At 38.0% G+C, this 27,757-nt stretch overlaps 2 protein-coding genes across 5 annotated transcripts in view; one reads left to right on the top strand and one right to left on the bottom strand.

The window, feature by feature from the left end:
* Positions 1-27,757, top strand: part of LOC138349497 (uncharacterized) — a 691,637-nt gene that overhangs the window by 359,937 nt on the left and 303,943 nt on the right. The window lies entirely within an intron of this gene.
* LOC123756426 (uncharacterized) lies at positions 360-24,758 on the bottom strand. Of its 4 annotated transcripts, none has more exons than XM_045739583.2 (10): positions 24,553-24,758; positions 20,663-20,878; positions 18,652-18,776; positions 18,137-18,243; positions 12,666-13,463; positions 11,601-11,777; positions 10,547-10,713; positions 8,006-8,163; positions 6,628-6,829; positions 360-4,423 (listed from the first exon to the last, which is right to left on the bottom strand). In XM_045739583.2, exons 2-10 carry the CDS (start codon positions 20,840-20,842, stop codon positions 4,193-4,195), a joined length of 2,145 nt encoding a protein of 714 aa, XP_045595539.2. In that variant the 5' UTR covers positions 20,843-20,878; positions 24,553-24,758; the 3' UTR covers positions 360-4,192. The 4 variants fall into 4 exon arrangements, with proteins under 4 accessions (XP_045595539.2, XP_045595542.2, XP_045595540.2 ...); XM_045739586.2 differs by having other exon boundaries at positions 20,663-20,812; XM_045739584.2 differs by having other exon boundaries at positions 11,601-11,774; positions 24,553-24,757.

The raw sequence follows: 27,757 nt of genomic DNA, 5'->3' as shown, positions 1-27,757 counted from the left end.
ACACGAGTAAACTGTATTTTGTTGTCTGTGGTGTTGGTTCCTCCCTGCTGTCTTCATCCTCCGCCTCCAGAACGATTGATGCTGCTACCATAGTCTTGGCCAAAATTGATAAAAGTTACTATGAAAACAAAAAAAGTAATTTAAAAAAAGTTTCACTAATGGCGTGGCACTGGTATAACACGAGGGTTGGGAGCACATGGGCTGTTTGGCTTGACCAGATCTGGACAGGTCCACTTGGGGCAGGCAGGTACGTTATGTAGGCTGCCAAGCGGAAAAAACTCTCAATATTTTAGGAATTCTATTGCGAACACAATGATACCAAATTGAAAGACCTAGGATGAGAATTGAGATGTCCAAAGTGAAGAGAGAGTACACATTTTATTGCTTTTGCCCGCTTCCGGGTAACACGCTCTCACTGTCTCCTTGGGCTTTAGGGCTCTCTATGCAGTTAGTCCTGTAGAGATTTCTATTGTGAATACATTGACACCAATTTGAAAAACCTAGGATGAGAATCGAGATGACAAAGTTGAAAAGAGTATACACTTTTCAGTATTACCGCACTCTCTAATGGAAGGCCGGGCCCTCTCTTCCGGGTAACCGCTGCCTGCTTTCATCACGTCGGCGGGTGGAGCACGCCACGGTTTTTTACACTATATGCATATGCTCCTGTTGGGAATTCTATTGCGAACACATTGATGCCAAAATGAAAGACCTAGGACGAGAATTGAGGTAACCAAAGTGAAAAGAGTGTACACATTTTATTGCTCTTACGCATACCCGGGTAACTCGTTCTCACTTTCTCTGTTTGCTGCGGGTGGTAAGCAGGGCTTTTGGAGTTTATATGCATTTACTCTTCTAGAAAATTCTATTGCAAACACACTGATACCAAATTTAATATCTTAGGACGAGAATTGAGGTGACCAAGTTGAAAAAGAGTACACGCTAAGTTGAAAAAGAGTATACACTTTTCGGAATTACCGCTCGCTCCCATGAAATGCCCAACCCCACCTGGGGTAGTATGGCGCTCGCGTGTCCAAAGCGCGAAAGTGCTAGTATGGTGCAGAGGATCAAGACGATAAAGGGCCGAGGAATAGGCAGAGCAGCCATAATCAAGTTTAGAGAGAACAATAGGAGTGCAAACAGACAGCACACACCTATCAGCCCCCCCCCCCTAAGATATATAAGACAAAACTTTAAGTAAGGTTAGGGCCTTAGAGCAGGCAACTTTGAGATGTGCAACATGGCGTGACAAAGACAAACGGGTGTCAAAGACCAACCCTAAACATTTTGCAGTAACCTTGTAGATAAGGTGATAAGGTGACTACCACAGATGACGCTGCTGCAAAGATTTTCTGCAGATTTATTTTGTTACTGTGATTTCAGTGTACATAATGTTTTATCTTCAATTCTTGACAGTATAGCAGTAGTAGGCATCCATCAGTCTCGGGAAGACTATGGAGTTGCGCTTTGGATATCGGTCTGGAGTGGCCTCTACAGGGCGCAAAGCCAAGGTAGGTTGATACGGGGAAGAAACTGTTACCCAAGCACCAGGTTTCCCCTCTCCACGGCGCCGAGCCTCTCCAATGGAAAGGCAAAAAATGCCAATACGATTGGTTCCAGCGCCATCACAGGAATTATCAGAATGAGGTTGAAGGCAACAACGAACTGCCCTGGGCTCTAGCTCCGGAGTTAACCTCGAAGTTGGCCGTCTCCAGGTTTGGGGTCCCTGTGCAAAAGAAGGCACAGGGACCCCAAACCCGGAGACGGCCGCGGTCGGGAATGTAGAAGAACCACTTCAGGAAGGGCAAGAACGACCCCAGCTCTCCTAAAAGCAGAGCCTGGGTGGACTTCCGTGCTCCACACCTACGGGTTCCGGACTGGAGATCGTCACAGTCCCCCTTTCACCCAAGGCCGGCTTCCTTCAAGACCAAACAGAAGGAAGAGTAATAATTATTAATTACAACAACAATTATTATTATAAAAATAAAATTAATAATTATTATTCTTCCTTCTACTTGGTCTTGAAGGAAGCCAGCAACAACAATTAATTACATGCTGGCAAATAATCACAACAATTATTATAATTATTATTATAATAAAAATATAATTAATTAATTATTACTCTTCCTTCTGCTTGGTTTTGAAGGAAGTCGGCCTCGGATGAAAGGGAACTGTGACGATCTCTGTCTGGAACCCGAAGGTGCGGGCTTTTTGACAGTGTGAAGTCGTAGAATTATAGGCTCCTGGGATCCTGCTTGTGCTCAACATGAAAAAAGGTGTACATGACACACACACACTTATGTTAATATAAACAGGAGGCAAGGCCACAAATAAACAAACACAAGGGAATCTATAAGCAAAGAATATAGCTTGTGTGAGAAAAATGTATATTGGGATTTGTGGTGAATATATTTTAAAATTGTAAAGTGCCACACTCTTAAATACAGTAATACATGGTTCTGATGAACTAGTAAATAAATCTTGACTTTCTGCCCAAGTATCAGATATCACAACCATATGGCATAAAATTGACTGAATAATAATTGCTATTTCTTGCAGTATTAAATTTGCCATTACATCTTAAGTTTTATGTAAAACGGTAGAGCTTAACAATAAATACAAAAAATTTATAAATATTTAAATATATATAAATATATATATGCATGTGTGTGAATATAAGCAAGTACTGTATATTAAAGTATCTGTCAGCACGCATGCCTGTATGTGTATGTGTGTGTGTGTGTGTGCCTGTGTATGTGTGTGTAATTACCTAAGTGTAGTTGCAGGATGAGAACTACACTCGTGGTGTCCCAGTACACTTTGTCGTATAATGCACGCATATGTGTGTGTGCTTTTAAGTACAGTACATGTGTGTGTATACACATTAATTATTACAGCAACTACAGTATGTGTGTGAATACATTCAGCTTGTGGACACCATCACTTGGCTATCAATAGTCTGGTGCAACTACACATGGCCTTCTAATTTTTTATCATATTACTTTTAAACTTATGGATGAATATTAGCCTTTAGCACTTCTGTCTTCTTGTTTGTTCCACTTGTTTCATACCCAGGTAGAGGGAGATATTTGTGCACGTTTCTCTAAACCCGATTCCTTTGTTTACCCAAAAGTACGCAAGTACCTAGGAGTTAGTCAACTGTTTTGAGTTGCACTGAGAAATGGCTTGTCTAAATTTCTTTTGTATGGCAATGAGAAACTGTCCCTTTGAGACAGGCTGTGCATATCTTTTCTCAACTTCTTAATATCTTGCATAGCCTGATCATGTCTTCTCTAGTTAATACCTTTACTAAAAAAGAAAAAAGAATAAAAAAAAGTAACATTTAGTTGCTTTAAGTAGGTGTGGGTATCTGAGTCAGTGTGGCTGCCACTTTGAAGTTGTGTAGTATTTATGGTTACAGGAGTATAGCGCTATGTTCAATGTCTTCCATCTTTGTTTTATCATAAAAAATTAAACAAAAATTTTCAGTGGATGTGTGTGTGTATGTACAATTTGGTGAGCATACATGCATAAATATGAGTAAGCATGCATGAATGTGTTTTTATATGTGCATACATACAGTACATACAAAAATACCTGTACGCCTTCAACCTTGAAGTCAATCCTTATTTATTTAGCCTGAAATAATTCCCTATAAAATAAGGAAAAACTAATACATATATTTCTTCTTGAATTTGAGGAATGCAGACTTTGGCATGTCAATTACTGATACAAGTTCCCACATTTAACTAGGCACACTACCCTCAGGCTCCAAACCTTTTTTTTCCCCATTTTACACTCTAAACATACAAAAATTTGTATAATATTGCCTTGTATGCAAATATCCTGGCTGACCATGTAGTTACTAGTAAAGCCTGGCCTCCAGCTTGGCCTCCAGCTTGGCCTCCAGCTTGGCCTCCAGCTGGGTACTCAAGTTAAAAAACTGAAAGCCGCCCGAAAGAAAACCAAACCATCAAGTCAGACATCAACATACTTTCGGTACAATTTTTTTTCCCCTTCACCATGATTATGAATACTAGATTCTAATACAGTTAAGTTCATATAAATTGTCTATTATGAAGTCCCCCTATAATAGGCTCAGGCTAGGTATAGACAGCACGCTATCAAGTAACTAATGTGACAAAAATAAAAATACCCCAGATACAGTAACAAAACAAGCTACAATTAAAGTTCACGATGAGCCCTCGCTCTTTATTTCATCATCTTCATTGCTCATATTTGCTTCATCTTCATGTTTACTGGAGAGTTGGTCTTCTTGTGAAGAGTGAGGCCGAGCATTACCTGGTGGTGGAGAGACGGCACCCCCCTCGCTTCCTAACTCTCCACGTACCATCTTTTCTAAGACAATTCTTGATGCTTTTTCAGACACATCTAAGGTCTTGAGGAAAAATTGGCGGCATACCTGATGATAAACACAATTATATATTAAATGATGACACTGCATTAAACTAGATGTTGCTGATGCTTTATACTATACTTGTTGATCAAACCACACACTAGAAGATGAAAAAACTACGATGTTTCGGTCCGTCGTGGACCATTATCAAGTCTATTGTGAAGAGACGAGAAAAGTACGGGCATAAGGCAAGAAAAAGGTGAGGAAATCTTGGAGGAAGGGAAAAGCAAGGCAAAAGATAGGGGTAATAAAGGATATGGAGGGAGGGGGGTAATAAAGTTTATGGAGGGGGGTAATAAAGGGAAGGAAGGATAAGAATAGAGTTGTTGGATGTCAGGGAGGCAAGGGCAAGCTGGAAGCAATAAGGAAGGTGCTGATTTTTAGAAACCAAATTATCAAGAACAGGGATAAGGGCCCCTGAAGGCAGACAGGTCCAAAACAGTACTAGTTAGAATTGACAAACTTATCAAACTTTCATTCCCCCTTCAAACCCTTATTACCTCCTCCATTCCTTTATTACCCCTATCTTTCACCTTACTTTTATCTTCCTCCAAGATTTCCTCCTCACCTCTTTCTTGCCTTACTTATGCCCGTGCCTTTCTCGTCTCTTCACAATCGACTTGATAACAGTCCAGGACGGACCGAAACATCATAATTTTTCATCTTCTAGTGTGTGGTTTGGTCAACATTCTTCAGCCTCGTTATTGTGACTCATCATTTGCTTATGCTCTACTTGTTTTACTGTCTGCTGTTTTATTATCCCTCTGCACACAAACTTCAATATGACTGATTCAAGTGGCTGATTTGCTAACTGTAACCTTCAATACACACATGCACAAGGACACGGGGCCTGATAGCTGAGCGGACAACACTCTGGACTCGTAATCCTAGGGTCTGGGTTCAATTCCTGGTGATGGCAGAAACAAAAATAGGCAGTTTCTTTCACCCTGATGCCCCTGTTACCTAGCAGTAAATAGGTACCTGGGAGTTAGACCTCTGTTATGGGCTGCTTCCTGGGAGCGTGTATGTGTGGAAAAAATAAATAAATAAAAATTAGTAGTTAGTAACAGTTGATTGATTGACAGTTGAGAGGCAGGCCGAAAGAGCAGAGTTCAACCCCTCTAAGCACAACTAAGTGAACACAACTAGGTGAATACACACCAACTGTATAGTGAGGAGTGTATTAGATGAATCTTATCGCAATGCTCATACTATTCAAATCACAGGTGCTGTCCCGCCATGAGTACTACTCGATACTCACTTCCCACTTCAAAGCAATAGAGATTGTTGAAATAGAAGGAATAAAGAGAACACATACAGCATGCACAAACACGATAAAGCATCTAAATTATTGGAATCGTTTCAAAGCTCTCAAAAGGTACTCTCTACAAAGGAGATGACAGAGATATCAAATAATATATACTGTACATGGAAAAATCAGGTCCCAAATTTACACAGTACAATTACAACGTACTGGAGTGAACGATATGGAAAGAAATGCAGAATAGAACCAGTGAGAAGTTGAGGTGCCATAGGCACAATCAGAGAACACCAGGATCATCAAAGGTTCATGGTTGTTCAATATCCTCCCAGCAAGTGTAAAAAATATTGCTGGAACAAAAATGCAAGTCTTCAAGGAAAAAATGGACATTTTTTGCAAGAAGTGCCAGACCAACCGAGCTGTAGTGGATATGTGGTCCTGTGGGCTGCTCTAAGCAACAACCTGTTGGACCATGCTCTCAGAAGCGACCTTGGAAAGTAGAAGAACACCTGGAACCTCATCCAGGTACAATCCAGGTCCATGTGGAGATCGATTGTGAACAGTGCAAGAGAAGTTATAGGGAAACAGATTAGTTAGAAGCAGTTTGTTGTTTGTGATTGAATGAATGTTTGTAATTGACAGTTCAAGAGGAACACTTTACACACAGATGAGTTATTGGAGTGTGATGGTACTAGTTCTTCATAATTCTGTTTGGTGCGAAAGATATGGCAAATGAACAGGTGATATTTTGAATTTCTTTTAACCTTTTTTTTGCCGTGCTGATCTATTTTCTTGATGTAAATGTCTTCCCAACCAATAAAATAGGGATACAGTACATGGTTATGATGATGACAAAAGCAAATATGGATTAAAAAGTAAATAAAGTATGGAAGAAATTATGGAGAAAGTAGCCATGTGTTTTTGATTCAGTGAAGACTGAAGTACTTGCCTGCAGCTTGCTGGTGTTACCACATGTAAGGAAATACAGAATGACAGTGCGGAGTAGGCCACTGGGCCCCAGTTTCTCCTCACGCTGCATGTGTGCTGCTAAGTACTCCCTCTGAAGGTTGTAGTCGGCCAAGCCCCAATATTCAGCAAAGATCTTTTGACGGTCATCTTCACTGATGCGGGCATTGCATTTAAGGGGACACCTGGCAAAATAAAATTATAATAAAAACTTTATGAAAGCAAGCCCTCCAGGAAAGTAAACATGAGATGAAAATAATATACAGTGTAACCTAGATATTTTATGAGAATACTGAGCAGTACCGAATGAAAGTTTTTCGGTCCCAGATACGAGTCTGTAATTACAGTGCCTAAATATAATTACAGGATGAAACTAAGCTCGTGGTGTCCCATCTTCCCAGTACTCTGTCATATAACGCTTTGAAAGAAGTGCACTGATGGTTTTGGCATCCATCACCTTCTCACTTAACTTGTTCCAACTATCTACCACTCTGCAAAAGAGAGCTTTCTAATGTTTTTTTTTTTGTTTGGAAGCTTTATTAAGTCTTGAATCTAGGACCTATTGTTCTTTAAGATGTAGGTTTCAATAATTCTTCTTGTTAATTTTGTCGATTCTTGTTACTATTTTGTATATATTGTTCTTATCACTTCTTTTTCTTCTTTCTAGCTTTTGGTATATTTAACACCTCTAACCTCACTTTGTAGCTCTTGTCTCTCAGTCCCAAAAGCTGTTTACTTGCATGTCTTTGCACTTTTTCTTTCTCCCAGTTTCTAGAGATATGGGCATGGGCACCATATAACCACTACATACTGTAGTGCAGTTCCCCATAGACATGTATCCAATAGTCACACTTCTTAGCTTAGGTAGGGATTCATTATTTAGTTCCCAAGCAAGTGACTATATAGTTGTGATAGCTTGGCGCTTTCCCCTAATAATTCCCTCCCTCCCTCCTTCCCTCCCAAGCAAAGGTTGTATTTTTTTCGTTATTATCCACTTTTCAGTTATGCACATAACACAGAAAGAAAGAAAAAGAAAAAGCCAGCACCAAAAAGCAGGAAGTCATTGTTCAGTTTCACCTCTGACCCTTCATTGTGACCTCTGCACCCAATAATCTCATTAAAAGCATATTCATGTTTCTGAGTGGTAATGATGGTGCTTATCAAGTTTCAGCTAATTACTTCAAAATTACAAGACACTAATTTACCTGTGACTGGTCTCTATTATTTTTCTACTCTCTTGTAGTTTTGCCTTTGCAGCTGCACTGGCATCATTTGGGCTAACACAGTAATAACAATGATATTTTTCAAGTAGACTTTTTAAAACATACAATCAAACCACCCACAATATTTATACTACAAACCTGCTGCAGTCTTGTGGCCACACTCGTTTGGCATCAACCAGTTTTCCTTTAGTATTTATGTAGCTCTGGCCAGTATTTTTCAACTCCTGACGCTTCTTTTTATCTTTTGTTGAGCCCGCAGTCACTGCAAGCGTTTCACTCGTCACATCATCAGGAACCTAAATACAGAAAGGAAAAAAGATGAATTTGGTGACAAAAAAAAAAAGGTATACCGTACTTGCAGTTTGAGCGTCTCCTAATTCACATCCATTTAAGGTTAGATAATGACTGTTAACACTATCTCTCGCCGTTCGGTGCGGGCGAGCGTGCGGCGACACCGAAACGTGTATACTCGTTTCAGTCTTCTCGCCTAAAATCCCGTGCTATGTCGTTCGTTTTGGTATCATTGTGTTCACAATAGAATTCCCTAAAAGGGTATATGTATATAAGGTCCAAAAGCCCGTCCTGACTCCCCACAGCAAAGCCTAGTCAGCCAAGTTATCCGTGAACGAGCACCAATTGGCACACCTACAGACTAATGTGTATACTCGTTCAGTTTGATAACAAATTTTGTGTTACGTGTTCCATTTTGGTACCAAATCATTCGCAATATAAAGGTGCATATTTTAATACTAGTCCCATAATAATAGAACAATAAATGGAATTTTAACAAATATTTTAACTTTTGGATACTTTTGGACGCTCATCACCACAAAATTATTTATATCTTTCCAGTGTTCTGACATAAATGTTCGTGTTACGTCTTTCATTTTGGTATCAAATTGTGCACAATCTAAAGGCGCTCATTTTGAAATCCCTCCCAGATTGATCGGATAAAATTAAAATTTTTAACAAATATTTTAATGAGTGACTCCGGACCTCGTCACCCAAGACGACTCAAGAGAAAATGAGTGACGACAGGCGTAGGCAACGGAGTGCGATAGTGTTTATTAACTTTACTTTCAACCAGGAATCAAGATAACCAAATTTAATGATAACGACATTTGCTCAAACTTTTAGGTCTCTAATAACAATAGAAAAATTGACAAGTGGGCCTTTTGAGGAAATAATATGTCCCAGAAGCTTTTCTGAATACTTTACTGGAACCTCTCTCTCTGGTAATTTTTAATTTGAAATCAATATAAACGAATCCTATGAGTTAAGGGAACTACAGCACATTTGTCAAAATTGAACGTTAGGTTGTATTCTGCACTATATCTTTCATGCATTTCTATCAAGGTTTCCATAGCTTCTCTGGTTAATGTGAGTAGAACTATATCACCAGCAAAACAGAAAATATTGGCATTAGTACTGCCTGTGACAGCCAGCTGGACTAGCTCCTAACTCTTTCAATAATGGATCAATATAGATAGTAAATAATATAGGGCTAAAAACATGGCTATATTCTACATCATAAAGCATTTAACAAATGAGCTCAGGTAACTGAAAAACAAGAGCTATGAAGAGATGTTAGAGGCATCAAATATATGAAAGTAATAAGATAGAAGAAAAAGAGGTGATATGATCACTACATACAAAATATTAACAGGACTCTGAAACTGCAACTTCAAGAACAAGAGGCCATAGGTTCCAATCAACCATTGGAGAGCAGTTATCGTCATAAATTGATTTAAACAATTATTGTCTGGGTTTTACGTGTATGATGCAAATATGAATATAATAGCTCTCTGTGGATGTAATGTAGTTTACCTTGCTCCCCCCCCCCAATAAAAAATACTGCCACCATTTCATGGTTACATGTATTAGGAAGAGCCTGCTGTCATGTGTGCGCCATATTAGTAGCTTATGCGTTTCTTTCAATCTATACTCTTACCCATATGGTGCCAATTTGGCAATATGTCATCGTCCAGAGCCCAACACCATTGAATATTATGTTCATATTCTTTTCCTTACTCTCTATGGTTGTAATGGCATATACCAGGTAAACCAGTCATCAATTGAAACATGTTATTGAAACAATTGTGTTATGTGCATTATGTAATTGATCAAGTTATTCAACACACATCATCTTGTAAATAAAGAAAAACAAGTGATAAAGAATCAGTGAAACACCCGAGGATAAAACAGGAAGTGTCAGCAAAGTTGAGCACCGGGTGTTGACAGGCACCAGACACAGCTATCAGGCAACTTTCCAGACTACCTCCACCCAGTGAAATGATAAATATTCACTTTTTTTGTGTGTTTTTCTTACATTTTTCCATACCAATAATAATTCTATCATAAAAATTAATTTGTTAAATTTTTTTGCACTTTGGCAGTAAGATCTATCTTCATTAACAGTTCTCCAAGAGGTAAGGAAACAAAGCTGCCAAAATAACCTTAGAAAGTTCACTTTTGTAGAGTGGTAGACAGTTGGAACAAGTTAAGTGGCAAGGTGGTAGAGGCTAAAACCATCAGTACTATACTGTAGTTTCAAAGTGTCATATGAGAGAGCCCTGGGAAGATGGGACACCATGAACATAGCTCTCATCCTGTAACTACATTTAGGTAATTACCATTTTTATCATATAAAACACTCTTTGAATAAAATGGCTAAATTACCTGGTGTGTGTGTTTTGGCTTAGATTGAACACCTGTTTTTTTCTTCTTTGATGTTTCAGGTGAGCCAAACCAAAGTGAAGTAGCGAGGAAGGACTGAAGCAGGGAGGTAGCCAGGGGGCTCTGCATCAGCATCGCCTCAGCTACTTGAGGTGACACACATTCTCCACCTTTTTAAAGAAAAGAAAGTTACTGAGTATTTCTATATGAAGCTATACATTACTATTTGAACTGTGTGAGATCCTTACATTATCATTAATTTAACAAAGAAAGCATCCACTCTATTTAAGGACCTCTGATTTACCGTTCTGATGGTTCTGAAGGCTGAATTTGACATCAATAACTGGAGCCTTATTTACCAAGTTATTGAGGTGTTGCCCTCCCGAATATAATTTTAACAAATTTAATGAGTAGAGTATAGCCCCATGTAAGTCGTTAAACTGAATGGATCAGATCTGCATTACCTACTAGGCAAAGTAAGCCATGGCCTGGGGTACATCAGCACCAGAATCCAACCAGCTGAATATATGCATATGTTTAACCTTTGAATAGCCTCATTGACCTGAGTATGGGGCCCATTTAGCCGTTTTGGCCTAGGGGCCCAAAAACATTTAGATCCAGCCCTGGAGTGGATATTGTACTGTCAAATGTAAAATATCTACTTTATAAAATTCCTTACCATTTACATTTCAGTTATGTCAAATATAATACTGAATCAAGACCATCAATATACAAGTTACTGTATCTTAATTCCAAGCTTATTTTCCAGTAATGTAATTTGTGTGTTAGGATGTTATGAGTGTATGAAGATGTTATGAGTATGTGAGGATGTTGTGAGTGCAGGACTCATACATATTCATTTATGATAGTTTCAAATAAAAGAGAAAGAGTTCAAAATGATGAAGCTGAGCCACAATATATTTAAAATCTAAAGATCAACTAAACAGTCTTGAGATGTTGATTCGTAAAAAGTGTAGACTGGTCCTCACTCATCAATAATACTGAAACAAATACTGAGCTCTCATTAAAAAATATAAATCAAGCCAGCAATACAAACCAGCTTGGAGTGGGATTTGTCCATTTGACTCGGCCTTGGGAGTGAGCTTGCTTGGAGCCTGCAACTGCTGTTGTGGCGTTATCTTAGATTTGGAGTTTTCTAGTACAGCCTCTGCTTTAGAGGTTTTGCTCAATGATGACTCTGGCCTTTGAGGAGGACGATCACATTTTTCATCTGCTGGTATACATTACAGAATGACAACAAATATAAAAATAACTTTTACGCAATACGTAACGTGAAATAAGCATGGCAATATATTGAAAGCAATGTAGCAATTTATTGTAGAAGGAAAAAACTGAGAAGGAAATTACAAATTTACCAGTTCGACAAAATATTCTACAAAAATCATTTTGATGTCTTAGCTCTTAAGGACAAGTGATGGTACTAAACTGTGGAAAACAAAAACCTGTAGCAAAACTGATACACCCGGGATCAATGGTAACGCTGGCTCATGACACGTCCTTGCCACGAACTAGGCAATTATCCTCTTACCCCACACCTAATTCTTATGAATTCACTTCAATATAACTGCTTAACACGGGACACCGTTATTGCTACCACACCCTCAGCTGTCCATAGCTAATTTGGGAAATATACATCATGAGTGTAAAACGTGGAACAATAAAGACATGCCTTGCTTAGCAACTTTGTTTAACCCAAATCTAAACTTAACCATGAAGTAACAAGGACAGGCCACACAACATTGGCTAAGTGGCCACAATCTGAAAATTTCTTTCTTTGTATTTTTCCTATATGAAAACTGTAGTTTTTTTTTTTAGAAATAAGAGTGAGAAAGAATATCAACTTGCTTTTAGGGTTTTATAAAATTATTACTTAATTATTATCTGCAGTTATTATTTAACTGTGATACATATTCATTAGCACAAGAGGATATTTAATGAAAAGCCATATACTGTACTGTATAAATTAAATAACAACTTAATAAAATAAAACTTTGTGATAATTATTATAAGAGGAAAGAGATTACCACAACTACTCCAATGTATTAGGAGGCCGCCAATATACTGTGTAATGTAAGCTATAAAGACGCCCTTGACTACACACCTGATGCAATCTCCTCTCCCTCATCTTCCTCATCTTCATTGTCATCATTGTCATTTTCTTGCTCTTGTTCCATACCTGACCATGACTGTGCTTCACTCTTGGCATCTTCATCTTGCTCCGAGGCCGAGCCGTCATCCTCGTCACTCTCGCTACTTGTATCGTCGTTACTCGACTCTTCCTCTTCCTCCTTTTCCCCCTCCTCTTCATTGTTTTCCGCAACCTCTGAGTGTTCCTCCCCATTTTCTAACTCCTCCTCCTGATCATCATCATCTTCACCATCATCATCGTCCTCATCCTCGTCGTCGTCATCTTCATCCCCATCTTCTCCCTCATCCTCATCTGCTATCTTTAGCCCAGGGTTGCCATGGTTAGTGTCATCACTGAGCTCATCCTCAGTACCACTGTTTCTCACATCTGCCGACAAGTGTAGAGATTTTTTCTTTGCTGGCCGTTCTACTCCGCACTGAGCAGTCCCTTCAGACGTCACCCAACTTTTGACACAATTTGCATATGTAATATTGTTATTGTTACTTACAGACACATTGCCACTTTCTAATAACTTTTTTTTCTTGTCTGTTGAAAAATACATATCACTACTAAGTTCAGGCACTCTCTTTCTTTTTAATTTTTTAGAAATAAATTGGTTCATAGCATCATTTCTTGTACTGTATATACTATTTGCACCATAAATATTAGCTGCCAATTTGGTTGTTGGACCATTTTCTAATCTGTAGAATTTTCGTCTTTTTCTTGGTAACGCTTCATGAACAACTGTGATAGTCAGTTCATCACTCACATCTGTAAAATAAATTACACTAAAGAGTCGGTAAAGATTATACATTCCAATATGATGAATAACATTACCAAGGTGGCTTACAGCCCTCTTACATTAAAGACATTAACCCCTTGTGCTGCCATGAACAATTATGAACATCTGAACATTAATGAAAATTAAGTTATAGAGGATGACATAATTATATCCAACAAACTCAATGTAAACAAGACTGAGGAGTCAGAAGAACACAAGATAAATATATTCATATCAGTAGGGACAAACTTCATCAGCAAAAAATAACTTTTATAATTCTTCTCTGGAAATATATGAGGTGATTTCCATAGCATATGGCAAGATGTATTTTAAGTCTGCAATTAAGAATGATGTAATGATTTTACAATATCTAAAATAGCATCTGGTTGCTCAAGTTACTACTGCTTCTAGGCCTAAGAAATATATTCATAATGAAACAAGAGTAAAATACAGTATATACAAGCATTTGTACTGAATGAACATGAAACATTGTAATGGTGCAAGAATAAAAAAAATGTTGAAGGTGGAGAAAGCTTCTTCACACGAGCTAGCGTGTCAACAATAGCTACCCACTGTAAACAGCAAACACTGCTTATTGGTACAGCCTATAATACACATTGTACCTGTGTGTACAGGGCTACCCGTGTCTCTTGACAGGAAACAAAACAAGTGGCCTGTACTTATATGGAGTGTGTGTTGAAGCATGATCCAACACATTCACCTCACAGCAAAGAGCAAATAAACAAGAACTAGAGAACAAGATGATGTGTCCATGACCAGTTAGTTATGGAGACAAAAATTTCTACAGGTAAGTAAAGATGATGACCCTATAGATGGTTTTTCTCTACAAGAAAATTGTAAAATACCAAAATGGCAGGCAGAATGCTTCAACAAATGTTTAAAATGTCACTTTACAAATAGCATAGTATTAAACACATTGTTATAATTCGACGGGAAGAGAAACAAATGTGTAATATGGATGACGCTTATTTAGAACCAACAATGACGTCACCGAGTATAGGTGCCATGAATATAAACATTACAGGTATATACAAATGAACTATTGGCTCTCAAAATTATATTATGAAGCTAATCTTAAGTGACCTTAATCCTACAACATACATGTACCATAATCCTAACATTCCTCCCCTTTTAATTAAATACTGTACTACCCCTACAGGTCAAGTCTATTAGGAAGTCGTATGACTCTTCCTGATTTTCTCAACTTGGGCTCCAGACCTGTTACTTCTGGGGAACCTTCTGAATTACTAACTTCAGAGGTCTTGGGAGTTAGCTGTATCCACATTCCCCTCTGTTGACCCTTGCTCTGAATCCTTGTCCCCTGCAGGTGTTACCCCTTCATTACTGGGATGGACATCACTAGTTGTCACATCCCCAACCGAAGGGACTTCAAAATTCCCGGTGAACCTTTGCATGAGTTGATCTACATGTCTTTTCCAATTAATATTCCCAAAACTCTGCATTTGCAAAGTGAAATTCCTGCGGCCCAGGACTTCATTAATTTTTCCTTCTACCCAAGGCATACCCATTCCAAAATTCCTTGCATATACTGCATCCCCCTCATTAAACAAAGTTTCCTCTCCCTGAGCCAACTGATTGGCCAAGCTAGTTACCGATTTTTCTTTATCTGGCTCTGTCTTTACTGCTCCCATGTGCACTGTGAAATGCCTATTAAACAGTATTTCAGAAGTAAATTTACCAGTGGTAGTATGAACAGTTTTACTAATCTAGTATCATGCTCTTCCTCAGTCTGCCTACATACAATGTCATCAAAAAGGCTAGCCACACCCTCAGTGTTTACTAACAACTGGGACATGAATCTCTGAAAAATTATTGGAGATGAGGAAAGTTTAAAAGGAAGTCTTTTTATACTTGAATAACCCTTTATGAGTAGTTATCACTGAAAATTTCTGGATCTCCTCATCAACAGGAATTTGCTAATAGGCATCTTTCAGGTCAATCTTAGAAAAGATTGCTCCCTTGCAGACCACAAACATCATCTCATCATAGGTAAAGGTTACTTCTCACAATGGATGTGGTCATTTAATTCTTTAAAATCAGCACAGATTTTCATAGATTTTTAGTCTGCCTTCAACACTGGTACAATTGGGGCTGCCCATTCACTGTGTAATTGGCTCTAAAATGCCTTCTGCTACATGTCTTTCCCGGGCTGATTCAACCAGTTGCTTGTAATGGAAAGGAACTGTTTTTGCTTAAAAAAATTTAGGTGAAGACCCATTTTTCAGGTGAATTTTTGCCACAATGCTGTTAATTGGTTTACCTGCATCCACTGCATATTTTTCCAACATATCTTCAGCACTAATTATTTTTCACTATAGACAATTCATCCAGGCCAGCCAAGAAAATTCCCACCTTATTCATGGATGGAGAAATACTAAAGAAATTGTTCACGACTTTTGTTAAACCAAAGCTGGAATATGTAGCGGTTGTATGGTGCCCATATCTTAAGCACATCAACAAACTGGAAAAGGTGCAAAGACATGCCATTAAGTGGCTCCCAGAATTGAAGGACAAGAGCTAGGAGGAGAGATTAGAGGCATTAAATATGCAAAAACTAGAAGATAGAAGAAAAAGAGGCGATATGATCACTACGTACAAAATAGTAACAGAAATCGATAAAATTGATAGGGAAGAATTCCTGAAACTCGGAACGTCAAGAAGAAGAGGTCATAGATTTAAACTAACGAAACAAAGCTGCCGGAGAAATATAAGAAAATTCACTTTTGTAAACAGAGTGGTAGACGGTTGGAACAAGTTAAGTGAGAAGGTGGAGAGACCAAAACCGTCAGCAGTTTCAAAGCGTTATATGACAGAGTGCTGGGAAGATGAGACACCACAAGCGTAGCTCTCATCCTGGAACTACACTTAGGTAATTACATACACAGGAAGCAGCCCATAACAGCTGTCTAACTTTCAGGTACCTATTTACTGCTAGGTAACAGGGGCATCAGGATGAAACACTGCCCATTTTGTTTCTGTCATCAGCCGGAATCGAACCCGGACACTAGGATATGAGTCCAAAGTGCTGTCCACTCAGCTATCAGGCCCCTATCAGGCTGTGTGTTGTGAGGTGGTAGATGGACACAGCGAAGAACTGACTACCCTTCACAAGAAGCAGCAACAAGAGGCAGCCAAGGAAATTTCTTCAGGGGAGGCGGAGGCAGTACAGAATATCTCTTTCTCAACAATTAAGAAGTAGTGTAGACTGTGGGAAGAAATGCAAACTTTTGTTGAAATGACTCACCCAGAGCAAGCTGTAGTAGGCCGTTGTCTTAACATTTTTAATGACACTGTGATGCCTTACTACAAAGTGTTACAATGTTAGGAAAAAAAGTCTATGGAAAGGTTTTCAGTGAGAAAAACAAGCAGTGAGCCACAAGCAGGTCCTAGTGGTATGCAGACAAAACGTGCCAGAGAGAGAGAGAGTATTCCAGAGAAGTCATCACTGCCTGATGTTATAATGAAGGGGACTTCCCTTTCAAGCACTAACACCGCTTCTCCTCCCCCTTCCTAACCGTCTTCCCTATGCCAACAAGAGTTATCAATAAAGGTAAGCTATAACTTCAACATACTATAGTACTAAGTATTTGTGTGAATTAGGTATGACATCTATTTTTAAGTTAATATTTTTGGGAGTGTGGAACGGATTAATTCAATTTACATTATTTCTTATAGAATTTTTTTTTCAGGTTGCGAAAATTTTCGGCTTACAAACCGTCTCTGGGAATGGATTAAATTCATAAATGGAGGAGGCCACTGTATACAGCTGTACCCGGGGAAACTGAATGCACCGATTTCTTGTTTGTGCCCTCCTTAATCCCGTGATACTCGAAATTTGATTCCATCAGGCTCAGCCACAGGTCCAATGAGATCTTGGAGGCATCAAAAGGTTCCATCTTCACTAGGGACACTGTCGAGGAAGTTCAAGCCATGTCTATGGGTTCAACACAACTCACTGTTGTCTATGTACTTCCGCCCATCCATGTGACGTACTCTGCTCTCTGATGCTTCTCACCTCATCTTGAACCCGGGCTCATTAGCTGCCGTTAATCCTTGTCGCCACTGTTATAATTCGGCGGGAAGAGAAACGAACATGTGATCCGCATGACGTTTATTTACAACAATGACGTCACTGGGTATAAGTGCCATAAACAAACATTATATACCTTATACACAAATGAGCATTAGCTCTCAACATTATGAACCTAATCTTAAGTGACCTTAATCCTAACAATTATGGTAGCGGTAATGACCACACCATAATAAATACACTTTACAGTATTATATACAGTATAACTAAACCTTATGTTCAAGCACTGAAACAATTTTCAGGTGTCATAAAATGCTGTTTGTAAATATGACGAGTGAAATGTGTTAGTTTCCAATACTCAATTTTGTTGAAAAGATGAGGAAGAACTCGATATATGATTTCACAGCAATTTAAATAATGAACAATATGCAGAATAAGATTTATACAAAAATGGTGCACAATTTTCTTATGTAAAATGGAAGCAATTAAAATTTTAATCAGGCAAAATCACAACATCATGATCCACAAGATATCAAATATCCCTTACATATGATACACATACAGTACAGTTTAGACGGTTGAAAATCTCACTTAGGGTAGTTCCATGTCGAAGCTCCTGTACATTGGACAGAGAAGATGCTATTAGCTCACTCATTCTCTGCCGTTGCCCCAACAACTCCAGCTTAGTGTCCCGATATCTGAAGCATAATTATTAACATTAATGATGAACAGAAAACTATATATATATATTATATATTGTATATTATAGTATATCAACTTTCCATAATGATTTATGCATCAAACCTCTGAGCTTCAAACCCACAACCCACAAACCTCCCCCATAGAAAATATAGTAAACAGCAAAAGTGTTCATGATCTAGAGAGAGACATTACTTTTCATATGAGAAAGTCCCATATCATTTGTTTGATATGGGACTAATAGCTATTTTTGTTTTGCATAAAATTTGAGGTGACAACCAATATTTTGTAAACAACTTCATCAGATGGTCACTGTCCCAAAGTGATTGGATATGGCATGCTTTACTATAATAAATTTTACTAACATTTACAACAAACAGACACAAAAAGTGTCATTTGTGACTCACCTGGAAGTGACATGTGTATGGATTTCCGCAGCACGAGCTTGATATGCATCTAGGCGGTCAAGAAGGACAAAGCACTGCTGGCAAATGACCTCACTGACTGAGTAGCATGGGTCTTCACCCACAACCTACAGATATAAATCTTTAGTCATCATTATTGCCTATTTGCATCTTTCATTATCAAAGCATTAATCATAAAAATAATCTTCTGCACAATAAAATGAATATCTTATGCTTACAAAATAAAGTTTTATTTCTGAAGGATAAGCACATAATCTTTAAGACTTATTTGTTTTTAAGTGATGCATGTAAATCATAGGAAAACAAAGAGAGACGTGCTTAGCATGAATTTGAGCATTTCAAATTGTTGAGCGAAAGTGGCTGGGGGCTGGTTCCAGCATAGTTGAGGCAGTTGATAGTAGTAAGGATTCTGATGTGTACCTTGACTTTAGCAAAGCTTTTGATACAGTACCACATGAAAGACTGATTAAAAAAGAGGCTTTATTCTTATGTTCTTAATGCAAACAGGAGATGATTACTGAACATTATTCAAGTACTGGGCTTCCAAGTTCTGATGTGTTTACCCACGTGTATTATCTTCACTTATGAAAAACAAAAACAATCAAGGCAAATGGGGGGAGGGAGGGGACCTTGACAAGTTGCAGGCTTCCTGTTCTTGTCGAGGCCACTAGTGTTAGTGACCCTCACAAATTCAGGTAAATTAGATTGTGGAGGTAAACTACCAAGTACATTTTATTTGTTAGTTAACTCAGGGTTAATGGGAGTATGGCTGTGCTATACTCCTGGCAGTATGTACTAAGTGCTAGGGACTCGTCCTTCTATATCTAGAGAGTTCTTCACTGCGTGTGAAGCTGCATGTGCTCTGGGTTTACTTCCCTGACTTCAGTCACATTTTTTAACCAGGCAGTAGTTTGTTTTGATTCGCCTATCTTTCTGGGTGCCTTCCCTGGTGATGGCAAAGATGGTATCTTTTAAATGTAAAGTGATCATAGGCCTTCACTCCCTGCATCTCCCTGAGGGGGCCACTTTTTGTCTCGTGGTCCCCAGTAGGCAAAAAGAACTCCACAACTGATGACACTAAGTAGTATGGCACTTAATCAGTGAAGACAGCTTCAGGGAGCCGACAGGGCTCCCCACAGAAAACCAGCGTTGAATGTAATGAAACAACAATTTCTGGGAGAGCCCCAGTGGCTCCCTGAAGTTATTCTCTGAGATGGTTCCCATCTACCAGGTTGCATCAGTTGTGGCAGTCTTAGACCTACCAGGGACCAGAGCCAGAACCTGGCCCCCCTAACAGAGGTGTAGATAGCACTGACATTTCGCCACCTTACCAGGGAATGCATCCAGAAAGTCAGTGAGCAACCCGTCCTCAAACCAAGTCCATTCTATTCAGTGGTTGACCCCTAAGAAGCATTCATCAATTTTAACATGCTGTTCATTCGAAATAGGAGTTCTCAAATATAAATTAATATTGTTATATATTAGCATACTGTGAATATTTAGGCATTGATTAAGTTAGGTGTTTAGGTTCTGTTGTCGATTATTTGTATTTGTAGTACGTGGGTGAAGCATTTACAGTGTTGTGGTTCGAGCAAAAGTTGTCAGTGAAGCACTTGTTCAAGAAGTGTTCGGATGTCATCAGTTGTGAGTCGTGTGTAAACCACTTTTCATTCATGAATAGGGGATTTGGCGGGTGCATGGAATGGACTTTGGCCTTTGTTTATGAGGATGGTCTGCAGTGAGTCAAGACAAGCCATTGCTAGGTTCAAAAGCAACTCATTGACTGCTTATTTTGTTGTAAATAAAATAAATCCTCATTGGTTATGGTAAAAGCATAGCCAGTTCTCGGTAGCTTTTTTTTTTTAGTTAGCTTGATGTTTATTTATTTAGTATACAATACTGCAAGCTACAGTACTGTACTTAACACACATTTCTTTAAACAAAATGACAATACAATCAAAAATAGTGATAGGGCAAACTTATAATACATTACCTTAACAAGAAAGTCAGCCAGAGGAGTTCCTGATGCAGACACAAAGCTATGGACACTGGTAACAACAATATTGTTACCTCCCTGCCGACCACACACAAGACACATATTACTTCCTCTCCGTTTTTCTTTGTGCTGCTGCTCCATGGCTGCCTTGATCATATGAACAACACTGAAAGTCATTTACTCCAAATGAACAGATGAATATAATGCCATATACTGTAGAAGAAATAGAAGCAAATTTCCATTGTGATTATAAGAGTTAAGAACAAGAGAATAAACTTTATATTGGCCCACAGGCTGCCTTTGCCCCTTTTCTGTATGTTAAGCAACTCTTTTGGTTTGTGTATACATCACTGAGTATGCTGCTCTTGTGCCCAAGATCTATTTTGTCACTGACCTGGAATTAATCGTCTAACCCCATGTTCTTTTGGCTTAACTGGTTAGGTCAATGATGGCCTCAACTAGTTTGATATTTAATTCTGTTGTGAGCAGTTTCGTTATTAATGGTTGCATTTTTCTGACCTTGATAGCCCTACCTTCTGTTTCCAGCACTCCTCATTTTGTATATGGTTGTGAGCATATCCAGATATGGACTGAAATCCTGTGTGAGCACCCAACTTAGTTGACCATGTATCATGTGCCTGATCCTTTGCAGACTTTACTTTCTCCTGGGAGGCATACCATAGTTCCCGGAGCAACCTGTATTTTTACAAAGTACGTCGCATTTCTCTTGTATGCATTACATAAGGCCAATAATTTTTGTACTAGAAAATGGAAGCGGCTCGCAAAACCTTTTCTTTATTTATGCAAGAAAAACTTATTGGCAAAAACCCTTTTGGCGAGTATATGAGGGGGGTCAAAAGGGGAAATTCCTATATTTTGCCTTTGAATCATGTGTTAATTATTATTTTCGTTTATTTATGACAGTTGTAAAGTGAAATTATATATAAATTAAGTTTTCATTATAACCATAACAAATAAATATATTTTGCTTTGCAACTTGAGGAGCACTATACTATAGTTAGAGAGCCAGTTGAATATTATCTGGAGAGAGTTTTGGGAGTTCTACTACTCCAGTGAGCCAAGCCCGAGGCCAGGTTCTTGAGATACAGTATTATAGTACCTCATTTATTTTTTCCCGATGACAGTAAAGGCAGAACTATTACACAAGGGCTGTTTAATTCCTTGAAGGTCACTGAATTACACGATAAGCTTGCAATTGATTGTACTGATGGTATTGCATCTATGACCGGCACATACACTGGTTGCATTCCAGGATTAGAAGAGTTGTTAGGCAAGTCACTTCAAAAGGTTATTTGCCTTCTATATATCAATGCACTTTTGTTGCATCATGTGTTTGTGACTCTTGATGGAACCACAAATATTCCCAACTCATTCACAGGACCTATTAGGAAAAGTTTGAGTGGAGATGTGTCAAATTGGCCAGTTGCTCAATTCAAGCAACTCCCCTCCATCAAACTCCCCTCCCCCCCCTTACCAGAGCTGAAGCAGTCTGTTGTTGATGACCTCAGTGTAAATCAGTACTATGCTTACAGGATATGTTTGGCAATTATTTTGGGAACAGTTGACAATGATCTGAAATATCTGGAGATTGGTCCTATTGTGCATTCATGCTGGTTAACAATTGGCTGCAGAATCCTTCGATACTACGTGTCATTAGATAAACCATTATCAAACTTGGCATCTCTGGTGTAATTCTATTTTTAAGTGTATTTCCCATTTGGTTTGAAATTAAATCAAACAGCCAGTTAACTTGTGAATCATGACACTTTTTCAACATGATTCAAAGAACTACTTGATTGTCAAATAATGTTGTTTGGGAAACAGCAATGAAAGTAATAGAACAAAATGCATTTGTTTGCACACCTAGAAAATGTCTAGGTTACAATGTTAGGCGATAGCAATGAAGAAATACAAATTTTGGGTGTACATAAAGAACTTTCAATTCACCATGGAAAGTTTCCATTATTTCCTCTTCCACATGCAAATTTTAAAGATGGATTTGTTGATATGTAGTGATGATGAGGTAGATTCTTCTGGAGCACAAATTCACCTTTAGATAGACAATGTTAACTTCAGCATTAAATACGATGGAATGTTCCTTGGCCTATACACAGACAAGAGACTAATCTTTAGCACTCATTTACAACATACAGCCAAAAAGTCTCAAAAACTATTGGTATAATCTTTAAAATCAGATATTATGTTCACCACTCTGCTCTCCTTTCACTATACAGTACTACTTGCTAACCAATACCTATCTTCCATGTGGTATCTGTGCATGGGGTTTTGTTTAAATCCCTAAACATGCTAAACATATATTCACTCTACACATTCTCTTGTGCTATTTACATGTACAAAACCTTATTCCCAAATACTAATCCGGAACTGAAACTCTTCTTCGATAGATGTAATAGAATCCATGAGCACCACACCAGAAATAAACATCTCTTTAGTATCCCCCCCCCCAAGAGTCAAACTAAATCTGTGCAAACGTTTCATGCAAATAAAAGGGCCCAGTCTATGGAACTCACTCCTTGATGAATTAAAAAATTGTCCAACCCCCCACCTGTTCAAAAGAAAAACCAAAAGTACCTAATATTCATTCTCATAGTTTCTTACCTTGTACTTCAAACTCACAATGTATGATGTACTACCCACTTCCCCAATATCAGTACTAAAGACATATCTTTACCAGTGTAATCATCTCTGTCAATGTACATTGTAGTTACTTGTTGACATAAAACCTTGTTGCAATGTACCTTTTCAACTTATCTGATATGTTAGATTAAGAATCTGCCCGAAACGCTATGCTGTGTTAGTGGCTTTGCAAGAATGTAAAAATACTAATCTTGTGTAATCTCACAAACCCATTGTACCTTCTTGCAAATAAAAATTATTACTATATTACTTTCCAACCTATGCCTTATTCAAAAGTAAAGCCAAAAAGTACCTAATTTCATCCTCATAGTGTCCTACCTTGTGCTTCAAACTCACCCTGTAACTTGTACTACCCACTTCCTCAATATTAGTACATAAGACTTGCAACTTCACCAGTATAATCAATGCTATCCATTTATATTGTAATTATTATGTTGCACTCAAATTCTGCTTCAATGTACTGTACCTATTAATACTTTTACTTTTATTACTTTGATTAAGGACCTGCCTGATACAGTGTGTGTGTTAAGTGCTTGGCAAGAATGTAATCCTCTAACACCAGTGTTATGTGTTCTCACAACCCAATGTACATTCTTGTATATAAATAAATAAATAAATAACAATGAAATAAGTGCTGTAATTATCAAAAGAATGCACCAGAAGGAGATTTAAGTTGGATAATTTTTTAATTTAATTACTTCTGTGGTAGTTATAACAAATGTTGAATGTAATGAGTGAAATAATGCATTTAAATATCAAGGATAGCACAAATGATATACAAATAATTTACACAGCTGCCTTGCACTCCGATTAAATTATATATTATATTTAGTAGATGTTTAAAAGACAATTTAATTTTTTTTCAATTTTGACAGTTCACATTAAGTGAAGGATAAAAAGTGGCAGCAAACAAAAAATATGTTTCCTAATCATCAAATAAATTACAGTACAGTACTGTATATGCAAAAATTCACGAGATACCCAGGTAGTGAAGAGGCAGCTATACACTTGACTTTGATAACATCACCAAGAAAGTGGCGATTCTAAGCTCGAAATTAAGCCATTTATAAACAATATATTGGTCATGAGACGGCGGGCCGAGGCCAGACCAGGTCAAGTGTGGCCACTTCCTCACCCAACTATACAGGTCACATAACTACTACTCTTAAACCACCAATTATTCCCTCACAATAAAACGTTCTTCTCACCATTAATATGACGTTTCCTGACGCCCTGCAGTAAAAAACACGGCTAAATCAACCTTGCGCATTGGATAAAATTATTAATTCAAAACATTATCGAGTTATAAGGAGAGTGTAGAGTGTACACAGAGCGAGTGGCGAGGGACCACAACAAGTGTCGTGTTCCAGCCACAGTTGACGTAACCTCGCCACCTTGTCTCTTGCTGGCACCCCAACCCTCCCACGCCCCCTACAATATACCTAGAATTACACGAACAAAACTAGGAAATGTATATGTTTATTTCTCAGAATGTTTGGCAATATGTTTATTGCTAGTGATGTGTGTCTATGTATGTATTAACACGATGTACTGAACGGGGTGAGAATAGCTTGAGCTACTTCATCCCTTTGTGTGTATTTTACCTCAATAAACTTATTTCAATTTCAATGAACAAAACTTTTATGTGACATAACATTCCTTCGAAAACTCAAAAGAGGCTGAAAGCCGATAAAAATATTACTTATCACAATGAAATGTGTCAAACAAAACACTTTTTGGTTATTTATTGTTGCCGCCAGCGGCGGCTATAGTTTACCTGAAGGTCGCCATTACTTTAGTAGCCTCGAGGTGGGGAGCAATCCCACGACTTCTGAAAAATTACCCCCATTTTCCTTGTGATTTTTTCCAGCTGGATTTTTAATTGTAATATCTTGGCATTTACGGTTTCGGCGAGCATAGTCATCCATAACTTTATAGCTATGACAGGTTGGACAATAAACAATGGCGCTACTTTTTTTTTATTTCAGAGACCTGTTTTGTTTTTAATGGCAGATTCGAACATTACGGACACGTATGCAGTAGGACACCAAGCAAGCAGAGGCAACTAGTCGACCGCCAAAAGTGGCGTTTATGGAAGCCAGGCGTTGGAGAAGCACCATATACACTTGCTCTGTAGGGCAAGGAGCCCTTCAGTTCAAGTATGTTTATTGAGATGAGCAATAAATACATCTCAAAGGGATATATATATTCATGCCCGAAACGCTTTGCGTAATAGTGGCTTTAGGCATTGTATGTACTAGCTATACCTATAAGTTAAACAATCCTTGTAAATATTTATTGTATGTATGTACCTTACCTAAATAAAATTGTATTGTGTATTGTATTGTGGATAGAGCCCTTCAGGCTGGGGCATCCGTGCAAGTTAGGGGGTCTTCTCCGGAACCCCCCCTTTTATTTATATATATATATATATATATATATATATATATATATATATATATATATATATATATATATATATATATATATATATATATATGTATATATATATATATATATATATATATATATATATATATATATATATATATATATATTATTAAATATGACCGAAAAAGTAAGATTAATAATTCTAACACGAATTTTCTCAATCTTTCGTACATTACGCTTCACTGTTGGAGGTAAATCAAAAATCACTTCTCCAAAATTCATTTTTATTTCTAGTCTGACGCGACACGGGCGCGTTTCGTAAAACTTATTACATTTTCAAAGACTTCACAAATACACAACTGATTAGAACTTACGTTTCTCTGATTTTATATCTACATTTGAGTGAGGTGGGAGGGGTGATGTGGCATTAACACAAGACAGAACGAGAGAGGATATTAATAGGGTATTAAAAGTATCAACACAAGACAGAACAGAAACAATGGGTATTGAATAGAAGTGTTTGTAGAAAGCCTATTGGTCCATATTTCTTGATGCTTCTATATTGGAGCGGAGTCTTGAGGTGGGTAGAATATAGTTGTGCAATAATTGGCTGTTGATTGCTGGTGTTGACTTCTTGATGTGTAGTGCCTCGCAAACGTCGAGCCGCCTGCTATCGCTGTATCTATCGATGATTTCTGTGTTGTTTAGATACAGCGATACAGCGTTTAGATTTCTGTGTTGTTTAGTTGTTTCATCGATAGATACAGCGATAGCAGGCGGCTTGACGTTTGCGAGGCACTACACATCAAGAAGTCAACACCAGCAATCAACAGCCAATTATTGCACAACTATATTCTACCCACCTCAAGACTCCGCTCCAATATAGAAGCATCAAGAAATATGGACCAATAGGCTTTCTACAAACACTTCTATTCAATACCCATTGTTTCTGTTCTGTCTTGTGTTGATACTTTTAATACCCTATTAATATCCTCTCTCGTTCTGTCTTGTGTTAATGCCACATCACCCCTCCCACCTCACTCAAATGTAGATATAAAATCAGAGAAACGTAAGTTCTAATCAGTTGTGTATTTGTGAAGTCTTTGAAAATGTAATAAGTTTTACGAAACGCGCCCGTGTCGCGTCAGACTAGAAATAAAAATGAATTTTGGAGAAGTGATTTTTGATTTACCTCCAACAGTGAAGCGTAATGTACGAAAGATTGAGAAAATTCGTGTTAGAATTATTAATCTTACTTTTTCGGTCATATTTAATAATATATGTCTACAGGAAAGACTGCTACCAAAATATACTAATATATATATATATATATATATATATATATATATATATACACACACACACACATATACACACACACACACACACACAAATGGGTAGAACACCTGGAGAGAAATGATATAATATCAGACAGACAGTATGGTTTTCGATCTGGAAGATCCTGTGTATCGAATTTACTCAGTTTCTATGATCGAGCCACAGAGATATTACAGGAAAGAGATGGTTGGGTTGACTGCATCTATCGGGACCTAAAAAAGGCTTTCGACAGAGTTCCACATAAGAGGTTGTTCTGGAAACTGGAAAATATTGGAGGGGTGACAGGTAAGCTTCTAACATGGATGATAAATTTTCTGACTGATAGAAAAATGAGAGCAGTAATCAGAGGCAATGTATCGGAATGGAGAAATGTCACAAGTGGAGTACCACAGGGTTCAGTTCTTGCACCAGTGATGTTTATTGTCTACATAAATGATCTACCAGTTGGTATACAGAATTATATGAACATGTTTGCTGATGATGCTAAGATAATAGGAAGGATAAGAAATTTAGATGACTGTCATGCCCTTCAAGAAGACCTGGACAAAATAAGTATATGGAGCACCACTTGGCAAATGGAATTTAATGTAAATAAATGTCATGTTATGGAATGTGGAATAGGAGAACATAGACCCCACACAACCTACAGTATATATTATGTGAGAAATCTTTAAAGAATTCTGA

This window comes from Procambarus clarkii, chromosome 25 (assembly GCF_040958095.1).
Source record: "Procambarus clarkii isolate CNS0578487 chromosome 25, FALCON_Pclarkii_2.0, whole genome shotgun sequence".
Classification (NCBI taxonomy): domain Eukaryota; kingdom Metazoa; phylum Arthropoda; class Malacostraca; order Decapoda; family Cambaridae; genus Procambarus; species Procambarus clarkii.
This window is presented reverse-complemented; position numbering and strand designations above follow the sequence as displayed.

Coding starts and splice junctions, on each gene's coding strand:
- LOC123756426 (XM_045739583.2), bottom strand. CDS start 20,842: ATGACTTTCAGTGTTGTTCATATGATCAAGGCAGCCATGGAGCAGCAG. Junction 13,464..18,136: donor TCGACATGGAACTACCCTAA/GTGAGATTTTCA, acceptor TTTATTTTACAG/ATGTGAGTGATGAACTGACT. Junction 4,424..6,627: donor GTAACACCAGCAAGCTGCAG/GCAAGTACTTCA, acceptor GTTTATCATCAG/GTATGCCGCCAATTTTTCCT.